Consider the following 21019-nt stretch of genomic DNA (forward strand, 5'->3'; position numbering starts at 1 on the left):
TTACCCCCGCTCCGAGATCTCGTTGTGCGAAATAAAATTCGGTCGTCTTCCGTTTTCGCGTCGTGATCGTTTACCGGTTGGCGTGTGAAACGGCATTGCCAGCGATCCTCCGGTCAGCCGCGTGTTACTGAGTTGCAAATATTTCGAACCACGTGACCGAGACGTATCTCGGAAAAGCCGCCAGCATAGCATCTAAGAGCGAGCCAACCAGCATGTCGAAGCTTTACGTGGGCAATCTGCCGTCGGATTGTAACGAGAGTACCCTAAGGCAACTCTTCCAGGATCACAATTTGTCATGTACGACGATTCTGGTAAAACGAGGAGGCTACGCGTTCGTCGACTGCATCGATCAATCCGTGGCAGATCGTGCGATCGACAAACTTAACGGTGAGTTCAAAATCAACAGATGAGATAATGCTGGATAGATCGGTTCGCTACTCTACGATTTCCTATCGGCTGTTGCTACGCCGATACGGGCATATCTAAGAATTGCTGCTTTTTACCACGCTGTATAGTGCTATGTTTACTGCTGTTGCTTGCTATTCACAGGGACCCGCTGTCGGTTTCGATGACTGAACGACGGAGAACCTCCACAAGGGCCGACACACGGAGCTTAGAAGGCTTGATAATTTAGAATCTATCAAATGCTTTTAACGCTTCATGCGATACGCGCACGCTTGGGGACACTTGTACGCAACGAGTTTCGTCCACGCGTGCGGATTCGCTATGCTTTTAGATGCTTTTTTTTACTAGCTTGTAAGAAATATACACGTTTGCACGCTTGTACATATACGCTTTACACTATTTCTTGTATATAATTACATTTATTTTCCTGTCTCTAAACCCTCTTCCCTGTATATAAACAATCCTCTCCGACCCACGCAATTATGTATATAATCACGCCATTATGTATCACCATATATTTTTTTTCTTTTTATAACCTATATATGGACGATTGACAACGTCATGCTGTCAGTCGGCGAATCGATCGTCAATTGTATTTTGCGAACGAAAGGACGATCATATCGTATCGTTGACTGTCCGATTTTCGTGGTTGCATCGATCGCCATGATAAAAAAAATGTATTAATTCGATTCGTTGTAATACTAAACATTTCTAGAACGTTTATACTTTGGAAGAACCGCTGCGTATTGCCTGTCGGTTTGAGAACCCCTGCGCGCGACCTCGAAAAATGCTTCCGCCGAAATAACATCTTTCAATTTTCATTCCATATTTTACGCCGATAACGAGCAACTAAATATTATAACGTTCGATTCTCGTACGCCATCGAACGTTAACGATAGCTTTTGCCAATTTATTAATGACAATAAGAGTTTCCATGCATATAAACGTTACTGATTAAATTCACTTCGCATCGTCGCGAGAGATCCGCTCTAACGAATGCTCGTGTCGTGTGGAAAACTTATCCACGTGGTGAGAGAGGCGCACGCATCGGCAAGATGGCGATGCCGGCTAGACCGGCAAGGTCACGCGTGTGGGTTTGGCCTTTGAGATAAGTTTCTGATAATCACTCGCGTCGTCCAACGTATTGTCGTCGATCGATACGATTACCGGGTTCACTTCAGACAGCAATAGTAATTCGAGCACGAAAAACGAAAAGTTTAGAAAAGAATCGTGCGACCGATAACGATTAAATGGATTAGAATTTAATTATCAAACTATCCAAATTTCTTTCCAAAAACTACTACACGACACGATGCGTAAATTGAATTTCGTAGTCGACCTACGGTTTCGTTCGTCGAACGCACAACGGAGCAGGGGACGGTGATCAATTAGTTACTGGCGACTGCATTAGTCAAGAGAACCGCCATTTTCCTAGAGCAGAATGTTCGTTTCAGCGGGCGTAGCTTAGGAAATAGTTCTGAAACATTTGTCTCTTTTTAAAATTTCTCGTTGAACGTTATTCTCGTAGATCGTGACCCTTCGTACGGAATCGTATGTTTTTTTCGCGGAGAAATTAGATCGATACTTGACTACGGTCGACTCGTGATCAGCACGTTGGACGATTCTCCCGCCCAAAAAAACGTGGTCAAGGTCGCGTCTGTACGCGTGACGTATGGTTCCCCGCTCGCCTCCGCGACGAGGCTAAAATTTACATCGTGAAACACCGTCGACTTCTCATCCGAACGTGGCCGTCGAAATCGGTTAGTCACACTCGTCGTATACGATGGCCATGCTAATCGGACGAATTCGGATCATAAATTCTACCGATAACTTCGCGAGCGGCGTACGCGCGTTTCTTGGTGAATTACTTTGCGCGTGTTTATCTCTAATCGACACGTTCGATGTTCAGTTTCTTTTTTTTTTTCAACGCGATAAACTAATAAATGTCGAAGAGGGAAGAACACGCGCGCGCGCGCTCCCTTTGATATTCTCGAGAACGCTTAAACCATCTCGCCGACACCGGATAACAAGGCCATTTGTGAATGTAATTGCAAAGCAATTTGTTTCGTGTCGAACGCCGGCAAGACAAATGATTGTCACGTTCGTGACAGTCCCTTACCTGCGAGATGCCAATCTGTGCGTAATGCTAGCCGCGTGAAAGCGAGAAGAGTAACTTTGCTTTCGTTTTGTACCTGTTTGGGAAACAATTGATACTTTGACACGACTTGTTCTAATCTTCGAATTTTTTCTCTTTCTGTGGTAAATGGTCGAGGACGCTCGTTAACAATGTTCCTTATTTGCTCGTACAGAGCGTGACAAACGGTATGCAAAAATGTCGAGACGTTTGATCGAATTATTATTTATTTGCAAACTATTTTCTTTATAATCGAATCTCGTAGGGTAATTATTCTGATATTATTTGATCAAATAAAATGAGATACGTTAGAAAAATCCTTTTGGAAGGTGTAGTCCAGGCAGGTATACGACGAACGTTTGAAAATTTTGCGTTCACACAAAATGTGGCAAAGAATACCGTGCATGAGAGCGGTCGGTTTGCTTAGAAGCCGGGTCGCAAGAAAGAGGCTACGAATATTGGAGCGATTCATAGGGAATAGTTTCTCCCTCTATTTCGTTAGCAATACAGAAGGCTCAGTCGTTGCTCCTGCAGCAGGGGTACATATGTATGCGGGGCCGATCCTTGGATACAATGCCGTGCGCGGAGAACGTTACCGCTGAGTACAGAACTAGTTTGGTGGGTTGTGTTACGTTTTAGACCAACTAAACTAAGGCTAGTCGCGGTTAGACTACACGAGAGTACAAGCATCGGCATTAATTCGCCCAGGAATATCACACATTTACCGTTTAATGCTTCCATTTCGTACGAATTACGAGGACGTTGTACCAACTATGAAATTATCATCGTTTCATAATTTTGTTTTTAGATTCACGGTTATAAATTAACATTTTACATTGTACAAATTAATTTGATTCTCGTTAAAGCAACACATTGCAAAGAAGCAGACTATTTTTTTAACGTAGAAACTACTGTCCGTAACTTTAGTTTATTTCGTTCCCTTCCAACGTAGAATCGCGTATTTATTCGATGCTCAGAACGGTTGAAAGAAAAGAGAATGTGTATATTTTTAATCGCAGTTTCGCAGTTGTCCACGGGTTGGTCAGCTTGATTTGTCGCGTGCCTGGTCGGGAACCACCTGCCCTCGAAAAAAGTTACTTGTTAACAGTGCACCGGTAACCGACGATACTGATGAAACTGTACGATTCGGTTTCACCTCGTGCATCGCGAGCCTTAGGGCTGATAATAATACCGAACCAAATTAAAGAAAAATAATCCTACGTTTAACATGCTCGATCTCATTACGATAGCAAAAATTTCTCTAGATCGTGTTACACGTTATTGCTACCGTTATCAATTTTAAAATCTCATCTGATCGATCTACACGCAGTACCTTAGAATACGCGTATACGTATATAGGAAACACGCGTTTAGCATTAACAGAAACGATTTAACTGTATCGCGGTACACGGATATTCGGTGTCTTCGCGGTCATATTACTAGCAAACCATTAGTCGATCGTGCGATTTCAAGTTAACTCGAATTTTTCAGTATCGTTTCGCGTGTTAGGGGTAATTTCATATCAGTTTATTATCGATCGATATCTGCTTTGTACCGATGACTGGCGAAATCCGAAACTTTATCGTGTCTTTTAAAGATGATAAATTAGAACGAGATTCTACTTGTTGCTCGTAAGCACGATACGACCTAGCTATACGTACCTCGATTTTACTTTTAGAGTTCCCCTCTTCGATGATTATAAAATACATTTTCTTTTACAATCGCGATGTCGTTCGAAGATAACATCAAAATGGAAAGAAATGAAAATTCTTATACATTGTTTTCGTTTGTTATTTGCGATTCGAATCAGCCTATTTCGTGCAACGTGAAATTCGGTTGGCCGTTAGGTTGAAAGCAACGGTGGAAAGAACTCGGTTTAACGCCGACACAAATGTACAGTTTAAGCGCAAAAAGTGCTTGCGCGCCTGCAAGAAGGAAGGAAGTGCTATCTTTAGAGCGGCGAAAAGAGTGTGTGGTGTCTCTTTTCCCGTCTTCTTTTTCGTCTAGCCATCCGCTTTCATTAACTGAATGTACAGTCTTGGGACCAGGAACGAGAAGCTATTGTGAGATTCGAATGCAGTCGACGGTATTAAATAAATGAAGCGTAAAACGTCCACTCTAAAACTTGTCGTAACGTAGAAGCGTCAGTATTTATTTTTAATTAGATTTTAATTTTAAATTTTAATTTTAAATTGGAGTCGTTAGTGGTAGGTAATGGAATTGGAATCGCAAAATATTAATAGCGAATCGACGCTTTTATAAGAAATAATCGTAAGTATAGCCTCCATTTCGAGTGTTTCTATATTGGCTCCGTCAGCAATTCTCTATTTCCTCTTTGGCCTCCCACGCGGCGGGCCTTTTGCTCTGTCTAATCTACATTGTCTTCGTCTTTCGTAGCCTCGGTTCACTCGAGGAACCTTTGAAGCCACGTGTTTGTTTTAGATACCCGGCCGTTGACTTGCGGGCAAATAACAACGTTACCGCTGCTAGATTTCGATCGAGCCTCGCGTTGCACGGTATCACAACGCTTCCCTATCCGCGTCCAGCTATCTCTCGTTCCAGAGCCACGCGATGAACACTTTCCTTGTCGTACTTTTCCAATAGAAAACTAGGTGTCCGGTTATCGTTCCCCATCGTTATCGTACACAGCGTTTTTCTACGCGATCTCGACCCCCCGAGTTACGTAATTTCTATTTCTAACGAACGAGTGAAACTCGCTTGCATCGCCAGTCTCTGTTACTGCTAGAGCTCCTAAAAATGTTCCAGTATAGCAGGTACAGTGGAAGTTTGTACTAATAGAAAGACGATACTTGATGCTAGAAAAATTAATTCTCAGGTTAAGACGTCGAGGGAAATAAATTTGGATAGAATTTGTGAATTTTAATAAGGTTACGAAAATAAGTACCGAAACAAATTTTAGGTTATCCAGTTTACAATGGTCTAAAATCAAAATTTTAGGCAGTGAACGTGTTAAGGAAATTTTAATTAAATTTGAATTCTCTATCTCAGGTAGAATATTTAATAAATTATTCTCCGACTGTTTAATCCCTCGTTCTAACGCGCCTTTTTAGTACGATACATTAGATATTTAATCGCAGTCTCCAATTTATGAATTAGTCCATCAGGGGCTCCGCTTTCTACCGTTCTTCTTCGTCTTCTTCGGTGTTCACAGAACGTTCGAACAGAAGAGCGTTCAGATAATAGAGCATTTAGATAACCGGGAGGGAGGGAGTTTGAATAATGAGTTTCCGCCGTAATTTCTTCGTCGATTCTTATTGGCGCGATAACGTTCGATGTCGGGACACGAATCCGTTAATTAAAGGGAATTCGGTGCGGACAAATTTCGAAAAGCTCGCTGAATTCGATAAACGACCAACACAGCGATTTTCGTCCTTCCGATTCCCTCTGTGGTTCGTTCGAAATCTTTACGATGGAGCAGTAAAAAAAAAGACAGAGAGAGAAAGAGAGACGAGCAACGTCCGCCAGTTGCGGCGGCAACAAATCTGCTTGGCCCCACGTGCGCGTAATTGTCAGGTACGAAGAGAGAAACCCGAATCTTTCGACAGGTGTCAATGAACCGGACAACGACGTATCCATCGAAGGATAAACGAGAAGGACAGAAGACGAGAAAGATCGGTAGGATGAAGAGAGACGAAACAGGCACGAACAGCTAGTTCGCACCTGCCTCCGTCGTGCACTAAACGGGGCTCACGGTGATTTCGCATTTCGTCAACGAGATTTTGCGAAACCGTTTTTTTTTTCCACGAATCGGGAGCAGTACTTTCGCTGACAGCGTCGTGTGCGGCCCCCGGTCGTTTCGGACGTGTGTAATGGGAAACGAAGACGAAAGGATTTAACGTACCGCAATGGTAACGAGAAAATTAATGAAACGCGAGCCGGGTAACGAGGTTTATCAAAACGAACAACTTTGGACGTCCAACGTGGTTCACGTAAATTCGAACGAGATGTAACCACAATGTAACATCGCTTTGAAATAGAAGCGAAAATAATATCCCTCAAATGAGTTCTCATTACATCTATGATTCTTGCGAGAGAAAAAAATATTAACACGTTCACTGCCAGATCAAAGCCGTACAATATTCTGCAAAAGTAAAATTTTGATTTTAGTTGTAAGCTACATAACCTAGAATTTTTTTCAGTACTTATTCTTGCAACCTTGTTATAATTCTCTCAACTAGCATCATAGTGGTAAATCTTGTCACCCATATATGGGTGACGGTGGCAGTCAAATTGTTAAAAGATTACGATATTTCTAAACGTATCTCTGTGGTCCAGTGGAATAGAAACTCGATTCTAGTTGTTTCTAGAGCCACCATAGTTCGTTTCTCAATCTTTTTAGGCGCGATCGACGAGGAAACAAACGCTAAATAGCCTAGGCGAAAAACACATAGAAATTCGACGGCTCTGTAAATCGATCGAATGCGTGGCTAGAACGGGGAACATCGAAATGAAACAAGGAGAAGGGCGCGGCAACTCATCGTAGAAAAATTGCATCGGCATGGCGCCATTAATCTCCGAACGAGCGGATATTATTTTAATTCTCAAGCCTCGGACCCGAGACTCTTCCGAGAAACGCCGTCCTTTGTCCCGGTCGGCTCCCCGAAAGAAAAGTGACCGAGTGATTTAATCTATGAACGAACGGAGGCCTGGACTCTTTCTGCTGCTCGTTGTTTACTGCGCCTCTTCTTCCCATTGGCGCGATTCTTTTTTGCCCATCGAAACTGTAGGCGAATTCAACGCGGCTCGCGTCAGAAGCGTTGCTCGAGAAAAATCGAGACAGAATTAGGCTAGCATACTATCGACCATTCGTCGAATTGCTAACCAAACTGTTTAGTCGATGCGGTACAATGCATGGATCTATATCGCTGCATCTCGATTCGACGATGTAAACTTATCCATTCGAAGCCACAGACGCAACAATTGTACGATAATTTGTGCCCAGTGATTCCCAACGCGTGTGGCCGCGAAAAAATTAATTAGAAGATATTTGAATAAGGGTTTCGTCGTCAATGACAATGTAAAACGATCGTCTTTAAAAGCTGAAATCTATTATAAACGAGACAAAAATTAATTTCACTTGATTTGCTTCGTATCGGATAAACGATTGCGTCAGGGGGTGCTCGTTATTTGATCATTAGGAGCAACTTAAAATTTACGGTGTTTCGTCCCAAATCTCCTAGCGAACTTGCCCGGTAAAGACACGCCTCTTAAATGGAAACTGTCTCCTATAAAGTTGGAAAGAATCGTGCGCGAGTAACCAAATATGCGAGAGTATTGTACAACCTTTCTTACGGCGCCACAGTGTTGAATGACATCACGGTGTTGTAATACGATTATCGTTGCAACTCGATAAACTACTTCTCGTACAAGGAATCGTTATGTTGGTGGCCTCTATTTTATCGTATGGACTAAATTATCGTGCGACAATAAGTCGATAGAATGTCAAGCGTTATATCCGATTTCACTCTTGAGAGTTGATAACGAAAACAAAAATTCTTTCGTACGAGCAACTAGAAGAGTCTTCTTGAGAACAAACTCTCAAATGGATAGCAGACGTTACGATTCGTTGCTACAACGTTAGAAAGAATGAACATTTCAGTCTCGGATAAGCGCTTTAATTACAATTTCTGATCTTTTGGACCTTCCGTGACACTTAACGAACGACTTTTGGTAATTCGCGCGAGCAGATATCGATAAAAAATGCAACGTACTTATAACGTAAAACGTTGCCGATGAAACTCATAATCGCGGAGTGATACGCACATTCTTGAATATTTGGTTTGCTACGTTCAGATAGAGGCGTCCGAAGACGTAAACGCGCAAACGTGCGACGTAGTTTCTTTCATCTTGCACGGGAATCGGTGAAATACCCGACCACTTTGTACCAACGTGAAATTCTGAACTTTGCTCTCTGTTCGATAAAAGTAATTATATCAACGTACGCATACAAACAACGTCGCATCATTCAGAAATTAAGAACTCCAGGGATCCCCGAGCGCGCATAAATCCCGAATTAAAATTAGCGTTGCCAATTAACGAGTCGTTAAATTATATTTCTCCTCGAAAGGTCAATAGACAAGGTCGCTATTCGTGCACGTATCGTATCTCCGCGGTCACAGAATTTACCATATGATGCAATTCCCATCTTCATTAACCGCGGAAGATTTGAATTCGAATTTGGTCGGTCGGCCAACAGCGATATTTCACGTTCCGATAAGATACCGCGAGATCAGCAGGGTGCATCAAACTACGGCGTAACAATTGAATCACAACTTTCCTCGGCCTCGACGCGGCAGGAACTGCCGGCACACTCTTTTGTTTCGTTCGCGAGCGCGTACACGTATATGCACGCCCAGGAAGAGACTTTCGCGATTCATTTATTATGCATTGCTCCGCGGAGAAAATTGCATTGCGCGCGGCTTAATCAAGATTTACGAGTCAATTGTTTCTTCCCGACGCAGCCGACTGGCGAGACGAAAGCTGATTGATACGCCGCGATAGATGTGTGGCGCGAATCGCTAGCGCGTCGACTTAAAAAAGATATACTCGCGAATTTTCGGGGGGCATTCGAATTTGGCGCCAAAATTGATCGATTCGACGAATTTCTTGCAAATAAACACGTTCACTGTCAGATCAAAACCGTATAATATTCTACAAAAGTAAAAATTTTGATTTTAGACCATTGTAATCTTGTTATAATTCACAAATTCTATCCAAATTTATTTCCCTCAACGCCTTAACTTGAGAATTAATTTTTCTAGTATCATAATGGTAAATCACCTACATATGGGTGACGTGGCAGTCAAAGTGTTAAGACCCGATTTATATCGTCCAAACAGATCAGTGATTATTATTATTCGATACTGATGTAAATTAAAATTTTTTATATTATTCATTATGTGCTCAGAGAGTAATATTAATCGAATTTGCTCACCGATGAAAATGGAACAGTCGTATTTAGACTGTTTTTGTTAATTATGTATAGTTAAAAATAGTCCGAATGAGGTCGTGTTTGGACTTATTTTAACCAGGAGAATCTCGTTAACCCATCGATAATACTTTCATGACGATACGATGAAGTATATAAAAATTGCTAGTTTACAGTAGTGGTTTGCTGTTCCGATACGCATGCGGCTTCGCTTTGAAGCTCGGCCAGTGGGTTTTTAATTCCACAGCTGCCGGGCCGTTCGAGTCGACGGGTCGCTCGTGCTGAAGAAACATAAACAGTGGTTGGGACGATGCAGTTTCTTTAATTCCGTGCTAAAATTCGATCCTTAAGCGAAGAATTTCTATATGCAGGGCAGTGGAAGTGTACCCTGGTATTTGGATGAATGATAAATAGGAAGGGATAGGTCGTTATCGTGTCTTGCAAGGATAGAGGATTTTAAACACCAAAGATGAGAGATATATCCAATAGATTCCCTTAAACTTGAATCGCCACGGTTAATTAATATTCATAAACCACTTAATTTGTTCGTCACTCTAGAAACTTGCACAGTGTTATTAAGAAAAAATATTTGAGAGGGATTCATAAGTCTCGTTTGAGAGGGAAGAGTTCAGGTTCAGTTCACTTTGAGGATAGGAAGAGCAACGTTGCGATCGCGATCGAACGAACGATCAAGAGACACGCTAGTTTCATCGTGAAAAGTTAATCGAAGGCGGGATTTTGTGTTTGGCGCGCTTTCTGCGGATTCTCCAGTCAGGACCTATCTTAACGTGCGTGGGCCCATTCGCTTCATTCGGCAAACTAACCTACCCGTCTAAGTAATCCATTGTGCTTCTCGTGCTCTCTTTGTGTGGCCGCTCTCACGCTGAGAGCACGGCGCAAGGGCGTGCGAGAAGGAGCAGGAAAGGAAAGACTTGGCGCGAAAGAGAAAAAGAGCGGGAGGAAAGAGGACGGGAACAGAGGGTGGAACGGAGGACGAAGGAGAGAAAGAGAGAAGTATGCCACAAGGCCAACCGAGTCCGAAGCAATTTTTGCTTTACTCTTTGCCTGGACCGAAAACGAGCGTGGCTCCGACCGACTAACTGCTCCAATTTTATTTACCGGCGTGTCAAGCCCTATCGATATCTTCGCGATATTCCGTGGACACGCGCGACTATTTTTATTATTTCAAAAATACGCTTATCGCCTTTGTTTATGACGCGAATAAGCTTCGCGGGCTTATTCATCTTCATTCGCTAAAAGGAACATCCATCGAGCTATTAGCGGGCGCGCGATATAAATTTTGCTTCGTTCTCAGAAAGAAAAAGTTTCGACTGTTTCTTTCGCTGTTCCCCGTTCCTCCTGCCTTCTTCTTCCGATGGAAAATTGAGATTAATACGGGTCGGCGTACATCGTGCTTAATTACGCCCCATTAGAAAGGTATACGTTGCTCGTTCAATTAACTAACGTTCGTCTGTATCTTCATCAGCGAGATTTAATATTTGCGCGACGAAAAACATGTGCCCTGTCTGAATCTTCGCGAAATGTTTCGCTTCGAAAATTCTAGGTGCGTGCAAAATTTTCCGATGTTATCGAGACCAATGATAGATCAGTTTTGAATCATCTTTAGTTAGCCATTTTCAGAATAAACATAATTATAGTAGACAGATTTCGATGGTTCTATGTTGTTATGTTCCAAACTTATGATATAGCGTAGTATAATATACAGGGTGTTCGGCCACACCTGGGAAAAATTTTAATGGGATATTCTAGAGGCCAAAATAAGATAAAAATCAAGGATACTAATTTGTTGATTGAGACCTCGTTACAAAGTTATAGAAACATTTCCGGCCACACAGTATATTTTCGGTAAGGAATTTTTTTCTCGAAACTGCGTAGGAATTCGAGGGTATGTCTATTGACCAAAAATGATTGTAATTGACCCCTGCAACTAAAAATATTTTTTTTAGAACGATTCGAAATTTTTCTTTCTCGTCGAAAAATTTGAGCACCTACCCCCTGTCGATTTTTCTTAAAAATTCGTTTTTGATTTTTCATAATTTTGTTTGACGTCCTACAGAAAAGTTGTCTAATACTTTTTTGTAGGTACCCATGAGCTCTACCTCAGAAAAAAGTTTCATTGAAATATATTCACTATTGCAGGAGTTATGGCTGTTTGAAAATTAGACAATTTTTATGAGGTTTTTCTCATTTTGCGGGGTCAAGAATCAACTTTTCGAATATTTTTGCAATTTGTACATATTCTCCATCAAAATACGCGTAGTTTGCTTTTTTAAACATTAAAATCGTCCAATCCGTTCAGGAGTTATGACGTTTTAAAGATTCGCATGAAATTTCGGGGAACTATTTCCGACCTCAAATTAGATTTTCGGTAAGGAATTTTTTTCTCAAAACTGCGTAGGATTTCGAGGGTATGTGTATTGACCAAAAATGATTGTAATCGACCCCCGCAAGTGAAAATAATTTTTCTAGAACGATTTGAAATTTTTTAATTTTTCGACAAAATTTCACATTTTCTCGAATTTTTTTCTCGAAAGTGGTTAGGATTTCGTGGGTATATCTATTCACCCAAAATGTTTGTAATTGACCCTCCTAGCTAAAACTAATTTTTTTAGAACGATTTAAAATTTTTTTTTTTCGCCGAAAAATTTAAGCACCTACCCCCTGTCGATTTTTCTTAAAAATTCATTTCTCATTTGTAATACTTTTGTTTGACGCCCTACAGAAAAGTTGTCTAATACTTTTTTGTAGGTACCCATGAGCTCTACTTCAGGGAAAAGTTTCATTGAAATATATTCACTATTGCAGAAGTTATGGCTGTTTGAAAATTAGACCATTTTTATGGTGTTTTTCCCATTTTTCGGGATCAAGGACCAACTTTTCGAATATTTTTACGATTTGTACATATTCTCCACCAAAATACGCATAGTTTGCTTTTTTAAAAATGAAAATCGTCCAATCCGTTCAGAAGTTATGACGTTTTAAAGATATTCAAGAAATTTTGGAGTGACATTTCTGGCCATAAATTAGATTTTCGGTAAGGAATTTTTTTCTCGAAAGTGCGTAGGATTTCGAGGGTATGTCTATGGACCAAAAATGATTATAATTGACCCCTGCAACTAAAAATAATTTTTTTAAAACGATTTGAAATTTTTTAATTTTGTCGAAAAATTTCTCATCTTCTCGAATTTTTTTCTCGAAAGTGGTTAGGATTTCGTGGGTATATCTATTCACCAAAAGTGATTATAATTGATCCCCACAACCAAAAATATTTTTTCTAGAATGATTTGAAATTTTTTAATTTAATTTCTTAATAACTTTTTAATGATTTGTTAATAACTTTTTAATGAACCCTCAATCAACAAATTCATACTCTTGATTTTCTTCTTCTTTTAGCTCCTAGAATCTCCCATTAAAATTTTTCCCAGGAGTGGCCGAACACCCTGTATATAGCATGACAAAGAATATAAATTGAAATGCTAATTTCGAGAACAGTTTGTTTAAAACATGCAATTAGTCGTTTTTTAGACATTATATGTATCATCTGCTTGTTAATTATCAATATACGCACACACGATAGTATACCTCGCAAGATCGGGAAGACGTATTACCCACGATCACGCGATGCATAACTTCATTCTTAAATAATTTTTCTAGAGAATAAGTAATACCTTGCTCTGAAATTTAACTCCGTTTCTTTGTGCCCGAAATTCTTCGTTGGAGAGGCAATAAAGTAATTTCAACGTCGGTCGAGGACGCACGCAATTCTTTACCGGAAGTTCAAGCGGTACATCGCTGAAGGTCAATATTGTTGTCTGAATGAGTTGTTTTTTTCAAAAAATTTTAAGTAAATTTCAGTATTCGATGAGGGGGAATGCAATTAAAATTGAAATTATATTTAAATATGGAAAAGTATTGTTAAAAATGAGTTAAATATTGGACTTTCTAGAATATATTTTTTATTTGTCAAAACGACTTTACAATGAAAATCGCATTTCGTTTCATGCTTTTAAAGTAGAACAATTACTCTATGATCAAGTAATTGTATCGAAACTAATGAAAAAAAGAAATCGATAAATAAATACTAATTCTTATTGACAGGACATATATATTTTCATTCACCTGGTGGTTTTATACTCTATAAAATTACTTGAAAAAAAAAATAAGTGTTGTTTTGACAAACTAAAACTTGGAAAATTCGATGATTAATGTGTTATTAAGTAATGTATAACAAAGCCCTCACGAGCGAATGTTCCATAATTAAAATCTTTGACCGAGTATTTGCAACCGAATATCGATGATACGTTAAAAACCGTGATCGTTAAATCGTCTGTTGGATTGGGGCAATTTTGACCCGTGACTCACGATGCAAAAGGATTTCCGTGGGACTGAACTAGCGAGTTGTAACTCAATAGTAATTTATGTACCTAGCCGTGCCAACCGCCGTGTCCAAGGCATCGGTATTCAGCATCGGCCTGGAATGCGCAACAGGAACCTGTTCTCATTCCCATTCCCATTCCCGCTCAGCGCTACCCAAATATTTTATTACTTCCCCGTGGAGCCGATGTTCTCTCTCTCTTTCTCTCTCTCCCCCCTCTCTCTTTATCTCTGCCTCCTTTCCTCTCTTACCAGCGCAAGAAACTCTTCGGTGTTATGTCATCCTGTACCGCGTGTCTTATCGTTGTAACAATATCACCGATGTTACGGTTACATTTCGTGATCCCGCGTGCGCGCCAAGTAATTCACGACCTCTTGATCGCGTAATTCGCTCCGGAAAATCGAAATGTTAAATCTCGCGTCCGAGGCGAGTTCGTTAAACAACGTAGTCGTGTACGATTAACCGCCCGTTCGTCTCTGCATCGAGGAACGGTTCACGGCGTATCAAGCGACGCGATACGGAAACCGCTGCATCAGCGTGTCAGATATATAAAGTTTGCGTTACCTTCGTCGGTGGTGCTATCGAGTAACGAAAGCTTTCTATTAATAACACTTGCGTTATAAATAAACATCGACAGCCGATAGTTCCGTTTAAGTTACCTCTTTCCTCGTAATACTTTTCGAACCTCGTCGACGGGGAGTTACCCCTACGCGCGCTTCCAGCCAAGGTCGTGTAATTAATAATCATTGAGACATTATTGGCGAGACGCGTTTTAATTCGTAACGCAATGATTCGGGAGTGGAACCGTTCGGTTGTCCCACCGTCGAGCAGAAATTGACGAGATTTAAGTTAGGAACCGGTAAAACGTAGCAAGAAAGAGGAACAAAGAAGAGAAGCAGAATGAAAAGGGAAGGTACGCGAGGGCAAGAGAAAGAGGGTGAAGGAAGGAAAGAGAGAAAAAATGAATATATATTAGGTGGGTTGCGCGACGACCTCCGAATAGCTCTCCTAAGCTTGCTCTTGCTCGCTGGGCCTCACCTACCTGGCAGTTTTCGTTGTAGGTAAAAGGAGGGAAGATGGTGGGATGGGAGGGAGGAGGTAGGAGCACTAAGGAGACCTTGAAGGCTTGCTAGCCGGGTGCCGGCTAGTACTGACCCACTATAAAGGCACTTGCCATCCTGCTCGTTCAGCAGGACAATCTAGTATTACCCTCTCCCTCGGGAGAGCCTGCTAACCTACTCTCTTGCCCACATACACTGACTCGATCCAAAAACTCGCTTCTAGACCCCGGCTACGCTTAGCTCGAACAGCTTCTTTCTCTCTCCCTCCCTCTATTTCGGTTGTTCTTGTCCCTTTTCCCCGTTGGATCTGTCCCTCTCGATCCCTCTGTCGTTCCTTCTTTCACTTTGTCGTCCCTTGTGCGCTCTCTGGCTTCCCTATCTCGTTTCCACTCCCTCTTCTCTGTTCCCTTCTCGCTGCCGTTCTAATACCACCACTGCTACACCCCTCGTATTGTCGCTATTTCGCTTCCTCTCGCTCGCTCTTTTCCTCTTCTTTTTTCTAGTTTGCTCTTTCTACTCCCTCGTGCAACGGTGTGTGCGTTGTTCAAACACACTGGCGCGCGTAGCGCAATGTACGACCCCTGAAATCTGTGTGCGATGGGTAAACCGTGCGTAGCATCGCGCCTGTGTGCCCCGAATGATCACGCGTGTGTAAGTGTTCTCTCTTATGCATGAATTTCACCGGTGCTTAGAAAGAAGGAGAGAGGTTCGACGTGTATCGTGTGCAAGTATGCGTGTGTTTGTAGGGAGTACCACCTAGCATAGCAACTGCTGTTTCTGCATTTCTTAGCAGCGCGCCCCATGCGAGATGCCGGTATATTTTAGGCGTATAACGGGTGTCCTGTTGTCGACAGGAATCCTCGCGTTTACCGCTGCAATTTACCGATCGTTCGCGATCGTCTAATAACGCCCACTTAGGCGGCAACTTTACATCGTAGTATACGTTCATTTCTTTGATATTCTCTAGAAAAAATAGTATACGGTATTTACTTCGTACCAACAAACTATTCATATTTATTATTCAACGTGTAGCGATGAAACCGAAAAGTATATAATTAGCAAAGAAACAATTATTTTGAGTTAGAAGATCGTAAATATCGATCATAACCTATTAAAAACACTATAACCAGCAATAATATCAACCCTCAAATTGTGTTCGTAGAATAGTACATGGGTATTGATTACAGGTAGTTATATTTTAAATTTTTAAATTAAAATATATTAATGTTTTCAACACCCTCTGGACAGTCGCCATTTCTTTACCTTACAACGCCATTTTTGCGCTTAGAATTTACGATTGTGGGTTAATATACACGAATATGAATGATCGATACTGAGGTTTGAAAATATCTGAACATTAATGTTCTATAAATCCTGTCGTGGTTACTTTCATTGCAGTTAGAGAGGTGGTACGTTAGAATATTTTTGGTCGGGAAGATGCTGAGGGCGCTGAGGCCCTTCTAAACGCCAGGCGCGTGAAATCGAGCGTAAAAGCTCGCGTTGAATATAACGCGACATAAGAATCAAATTAAAACCTCGTCAAGCACTACCTCCCCCCGTTCTCTTTCACACCTTGTTGCGAATTGGCTTTCGCATGAAACCTGTTGTACTCAGCCAAGCACTCGTGCATAGTAACACTTACGAATATTACTGCTACAAGAAGATGGACCGTTCGAGGGGAGACTTGACACGGGACATACTAAGTAGCCATTTAGGTGCTACTTCCTCCTTTTATTGCTTTGGGTCTCTCTTTCGCTTCTTTTGCTTTTCAAGTGCTTACCAAGAGACACCATACGGCGTCTTCCTCTCTTTCACTTTACGTTTTACACACGCATTTTTAATTCATTCGAATTCCCAAGCTAGTCCGCCCTGGTAGGTTATATTATATACCCTCATTGTACAGAGCATTCTGCTGCATTTAATAGACTCCTCGCGAACAATTCCGCCACTCGCCACACGCCATTGTACCCGCGCGGAGAGATCTACCCGGTTTTTTCTGAAGCAGGCTTAGCTTGTTCAGAAAAAAAAGAATGGAAAAAATGTATACCGCTTCGCGTACGAAAACGCGAAGCGCCGAGATCGTTATCGATGTCCGTCGACGACCTGCGAGCATCGCGAACCCTTCATGCCTGTGTACTTAGATCGCAAACCGACTGTAACTAATTCATGTGAACGAGAACCGTCCCTCTGGCAAACGACTTCCAAATAACTTCCGAAACTGAACGATTTTTGCCTGCTCGAAAATTGAAACGATCCGTTGCACAAGTTTGTAAACATCAACGTACTGCAAGGAGCTGCAACAAAGAACGCACGTAACGAGAGAATGTTTTCAATTCATAGTTTATGCGAGAGAAAATGTGAAGTAACCTTTTTAAGAAATTCTGATTATTAGCCTCAATTACATTCAGGGTTGTTCAGCTTTCCAGTATACACGAAGAAACTGCTAATGTCTTACAGAGGCCGCATTAAATTTGAAAAATGTGTACACTAGTCGTAGAGTTAACAAATTTATTAACACCTTCGCTACCATGCGTCACATTTGTGCGTCGCATTGATTCTCGCGTGAGATCTACGTCACATAGACAACGATGATTTTCTATCTCAGATCGTTACACGTGTATTTTGCAAAGCATTTAGTTTTCCTTTATAATAAATTTTGCTTTTCGCAATAAAACATTTCGACGAAACTTCTTGCAACTATGTTGAGTCAATTCTTCGATGCATCAAAAATCAGACATACTTTTTAAATTTTCAGACGCCTCGACGTTAGCAATTACATATAGTTAACTTTCAAACTGTACAAATCGTTTTGTTCGTACTTGTAATAACGAAAACCACTGACCAGATGTTGCTAATTTTCAGTTACATGTGAACAGTTCGTTATGAATCTAAGTAAATTTTTTAAAGAGTTGTAACTTTTGCAAGCAATGTTTAAATAACATAATTATTAATGTTTTATATACGAAGTATAAAATGAAAGGCATGTTTTTTTCGCACAACCCCTGGTTGTTCGAAAGAATCCAACTGCCACTTAGGACATAACGAGTTACACACCTGCTTCTCTGTCTTAGAGTGAAACATTGGTGCTAGTCCATACTTTTGAAATTCGGTAATTATATTTCTCTCGGTTAATGTCTATATTAATGTCTATAATTTATCGTCGTTCGCCAACAGTATACAACTAGCGCTTATATATGTATATTTTTGTGTCGATTGAAATGCAAAATTCCGACACTTTCTTGTCGGAATTAACGAACGAGAAAGAAAGTGGTCTGTGTACATTGCGTGTAGAAGTTGTGTCACTGGGCCTTAGAATTTTGTTTACATCTTCGCGTCGACCTCGATTCGCGAAATGACCGAAGGAGCAATCGCGTCGAAGCAAACAAAATACTCGAAAGCAATCTCACATCGGGTCGAACAGTTCCAACCGTTAAATCGTCTGTCCCGGAACGAATCAAATTTATAACCTATTTCTTAATTCCAAGGTGAAACGATACCATAGACCGCGTCAGCCGCCATGTTTGACCGCGTTTTTAACGGATGCGTGCGCAATTAAGTGTCACAGAACGCAACAGTGCGTCCAGTGAATCGTCACGGAGTAATTAAAGTTAAACAATAACGTGTTAAAGTGCGGGTACGGACGAGTTTTATTTAACGTTCAATCTCATTAACGATCAACGAAGTCGTTCGTCTTAGAAGTCTGATAAAAATGGTTTCATGAGTTTTTTTTTTGGCAACATGTTCGGGAACTGGTTAGGGAAAATTAGATGTGTCTAACTGGTAGGAGACACCTGGCGCCTAGGAAAGGAAATAGTTGTGTGCACGTATGTAGATACGCGTAGACCCTCGGACCGTGTCGAAAAACTCACCAGTACGAAACTACGACCGTGGATACGTTCACATAACCTCTTGATCCTGATTAGAATATGAGTAAGGTATGTGATAGCTCTGGATCACTGCAGCAATTTTTGCGCCGTTAGACGTTGTACACGTGCAAATCAAAACCCGGAAGCAACTGTCAAGTTCTTCTTCTCGAGTCGAAACCGGTGTTCGGTGTATTTTTCCATGGGAAAATCTCCCATCGGTTCGCTCCGGTCCAGGGTCAGAGTTCGAACGAACCGTGTCTCCAAACAGGTTGTCCGCGCTGACCCAATGAACTAATTTCTTTACCCTCTCGATGGTATGAGAATATTCCAGCTACACAATTGCCATACTCATAGCGCAGTGATTATTTTTCTTTTTGCAATGTTATTTCTGTAATGGGCTGGCGTTGAGAATTCTTTGAAATTATTATAAATAAAGGTTGTAAATAATATGTGACGAAGGGAGGAACAAGAATGTATTTGTATTTAGGCAAGTCAAAATATAAAATAAGAATGAGAATTGTTTATGAAGTGACGAAACGTAATTTAAATGGTAATATGTATTTATCTTCTCAAGATCTGATTCCATTTTTCTCGTACGAAATAACCTCTCACTGTGTTTTGCATAACATTTAGGAAAGTGGAACGTTTGTGAACATACTGTACCTGGAATGTGTGTTTCTGACGAAAAAACGTTTGCAAATGTATTTACGCTTTTACGGTTTTGTACATAGTATTTACCTTTGGACGTGATATTCTTATACGTACATATTACACTACGTTTTATCATTTCGTAAGTTGTTATTTCCATCCTTATTTTATATCTCGACTTTCCAAATATAAATATTTTTTGTTCGGGTGTCCTTTCCTATATAATTTGCATACATTTTTTGTCCCCCGTAGATTATTCTGAAAACGATCGCAAACGTTAAATGATAAATGACGTGTCTCGACTACGCCTTACGTCGATCAATAAATATCTCCATTGATGAATGCGTGTTAAAATAATTTTCTTTCTTGTTTTGGTTCCAGGATACACCTATCTTGGATCGTCGCTTGTCGTGGAGCCATCTGTAGCCAGTGGACCGAAAAAACGGTGAGTTCTCGATTTGTGCGCTATTTTTAATCGTCTTTCATTTACTTCGCGTAATGGTTCTCGTTTTCTCGCGATCGTATCGACCGTAATTATAATTATAACCGAGTAAGACATTCGTCGATTTTTTCATGCGTAAAGATAAGGAAACCGTGCTTTATACTGACATTGTGTTACTTTGTATGCAAACAGATGCTCGTTAAATAAATTAACAGCGAAGTGTCTTGCCGCGGTTCTAATTAAAGCGTGTCCCGGCCGCAGAAAATTGTTAACCGCCGCTCATTAAATGATCATAAATTTCGCGAGCGTGCAAGGAAATTACGCTTAGTCCCGCGCGTATATTACAAATTAAGTGTTTCGAAAAGTCAGTCAACCCCTTGGCGTACGCGGGTCAAAACGTACTTGTACTTTCGTGCTAATAGTCCATTTGTCTTCTAAAAATTTTATGTAATCGCTTACACAACGTTCCGAAGGGGTTATTAACCCCGGTCGCAATTTCTCGATCAAAAGAGAGATCACGCGTAATGCCGGCATAACGAGGTGCATAATTGGCCGCACGCGAGTAAATGCGCGCGAGCGCGTACACGAGAGCTTGAACCGATGCCGAACGTGTTCGAGCAAAAATCGTCGAGGATTATCCGCAGTGGAACTCATTCTACGTCGTAGAATTTTTAATAGTCGTCGGGTCCCATCAAAGGGACGGTAGGGTTCGTTTTGTCGAAACAGACATAGCCAATTACTTGGATTGAAGTTCCGGGAGAAGTACGTGCCGACAGATCCCCCAAAAACTTCGATATCGATTGTCATGTAAATTTCGCCGCAGTTGTTTTCACGGCTGTCGATTCTGCTGGCCCGTTTTCTAGTTTCACCTATACGCGTCGTTTTATGTTTGTGCACGAAAATTCGTAGATCATGACTGTACATATAGATTAAACTAGCACTGTTTTTTCGCATGCTCCCCGCAATATCACGGATCGCTGGTACGTATTCCCACTTTGTATCTAAACAGCACTCGTGCACGAATCTTAACGTTAATTTTGATTAATATTCGTTGTACGTTGCGTTCAACTTGCTCCGTTTAGAGCGTCGTTATTTTGCCTTCGTGTTTGCGGAGTAGA

The 21019-nt window shown here is 41.1% G+C and overlaps 1 protein-coding gene across 1 annotated transcript; it reads left to right on the plus strand.

The window, feature by feature from the left end:
* Positions 1-212: 212 nt before the first annotated feature.
* LOC143340637 (insulin-like growth factor 2 mRNA-binding protein 1) lies at positions 213-19908 on the plus strand. The gene is made up of 2 exons (XM_076762825.1): positions 213-387; positions 19841-19908. Exons 1-2 carry the CDS (start codon positions 213-215, stop codon positions 19906-19908), a joined length of 243 nt encoding a protein of 80 aa, XP_076618940.1.
* Positions 19909-21019: the final 1111 nt, after the last annotated feature.

The sequence above is a fragment of the Colletes latitarsis genome, chromosome 3 (assembly GCF_051014445.1).
Source record: "Colletes latitarsis isolate SP2378_abdomen chromosome 3, iyColLati1, whole genome shotgun sequence".
NCBI lineage: Eukaryota > Metazoa > Arthropoda > Insecta > Hymenoptera > Colletidae > Colletes > Colletes latitarsis.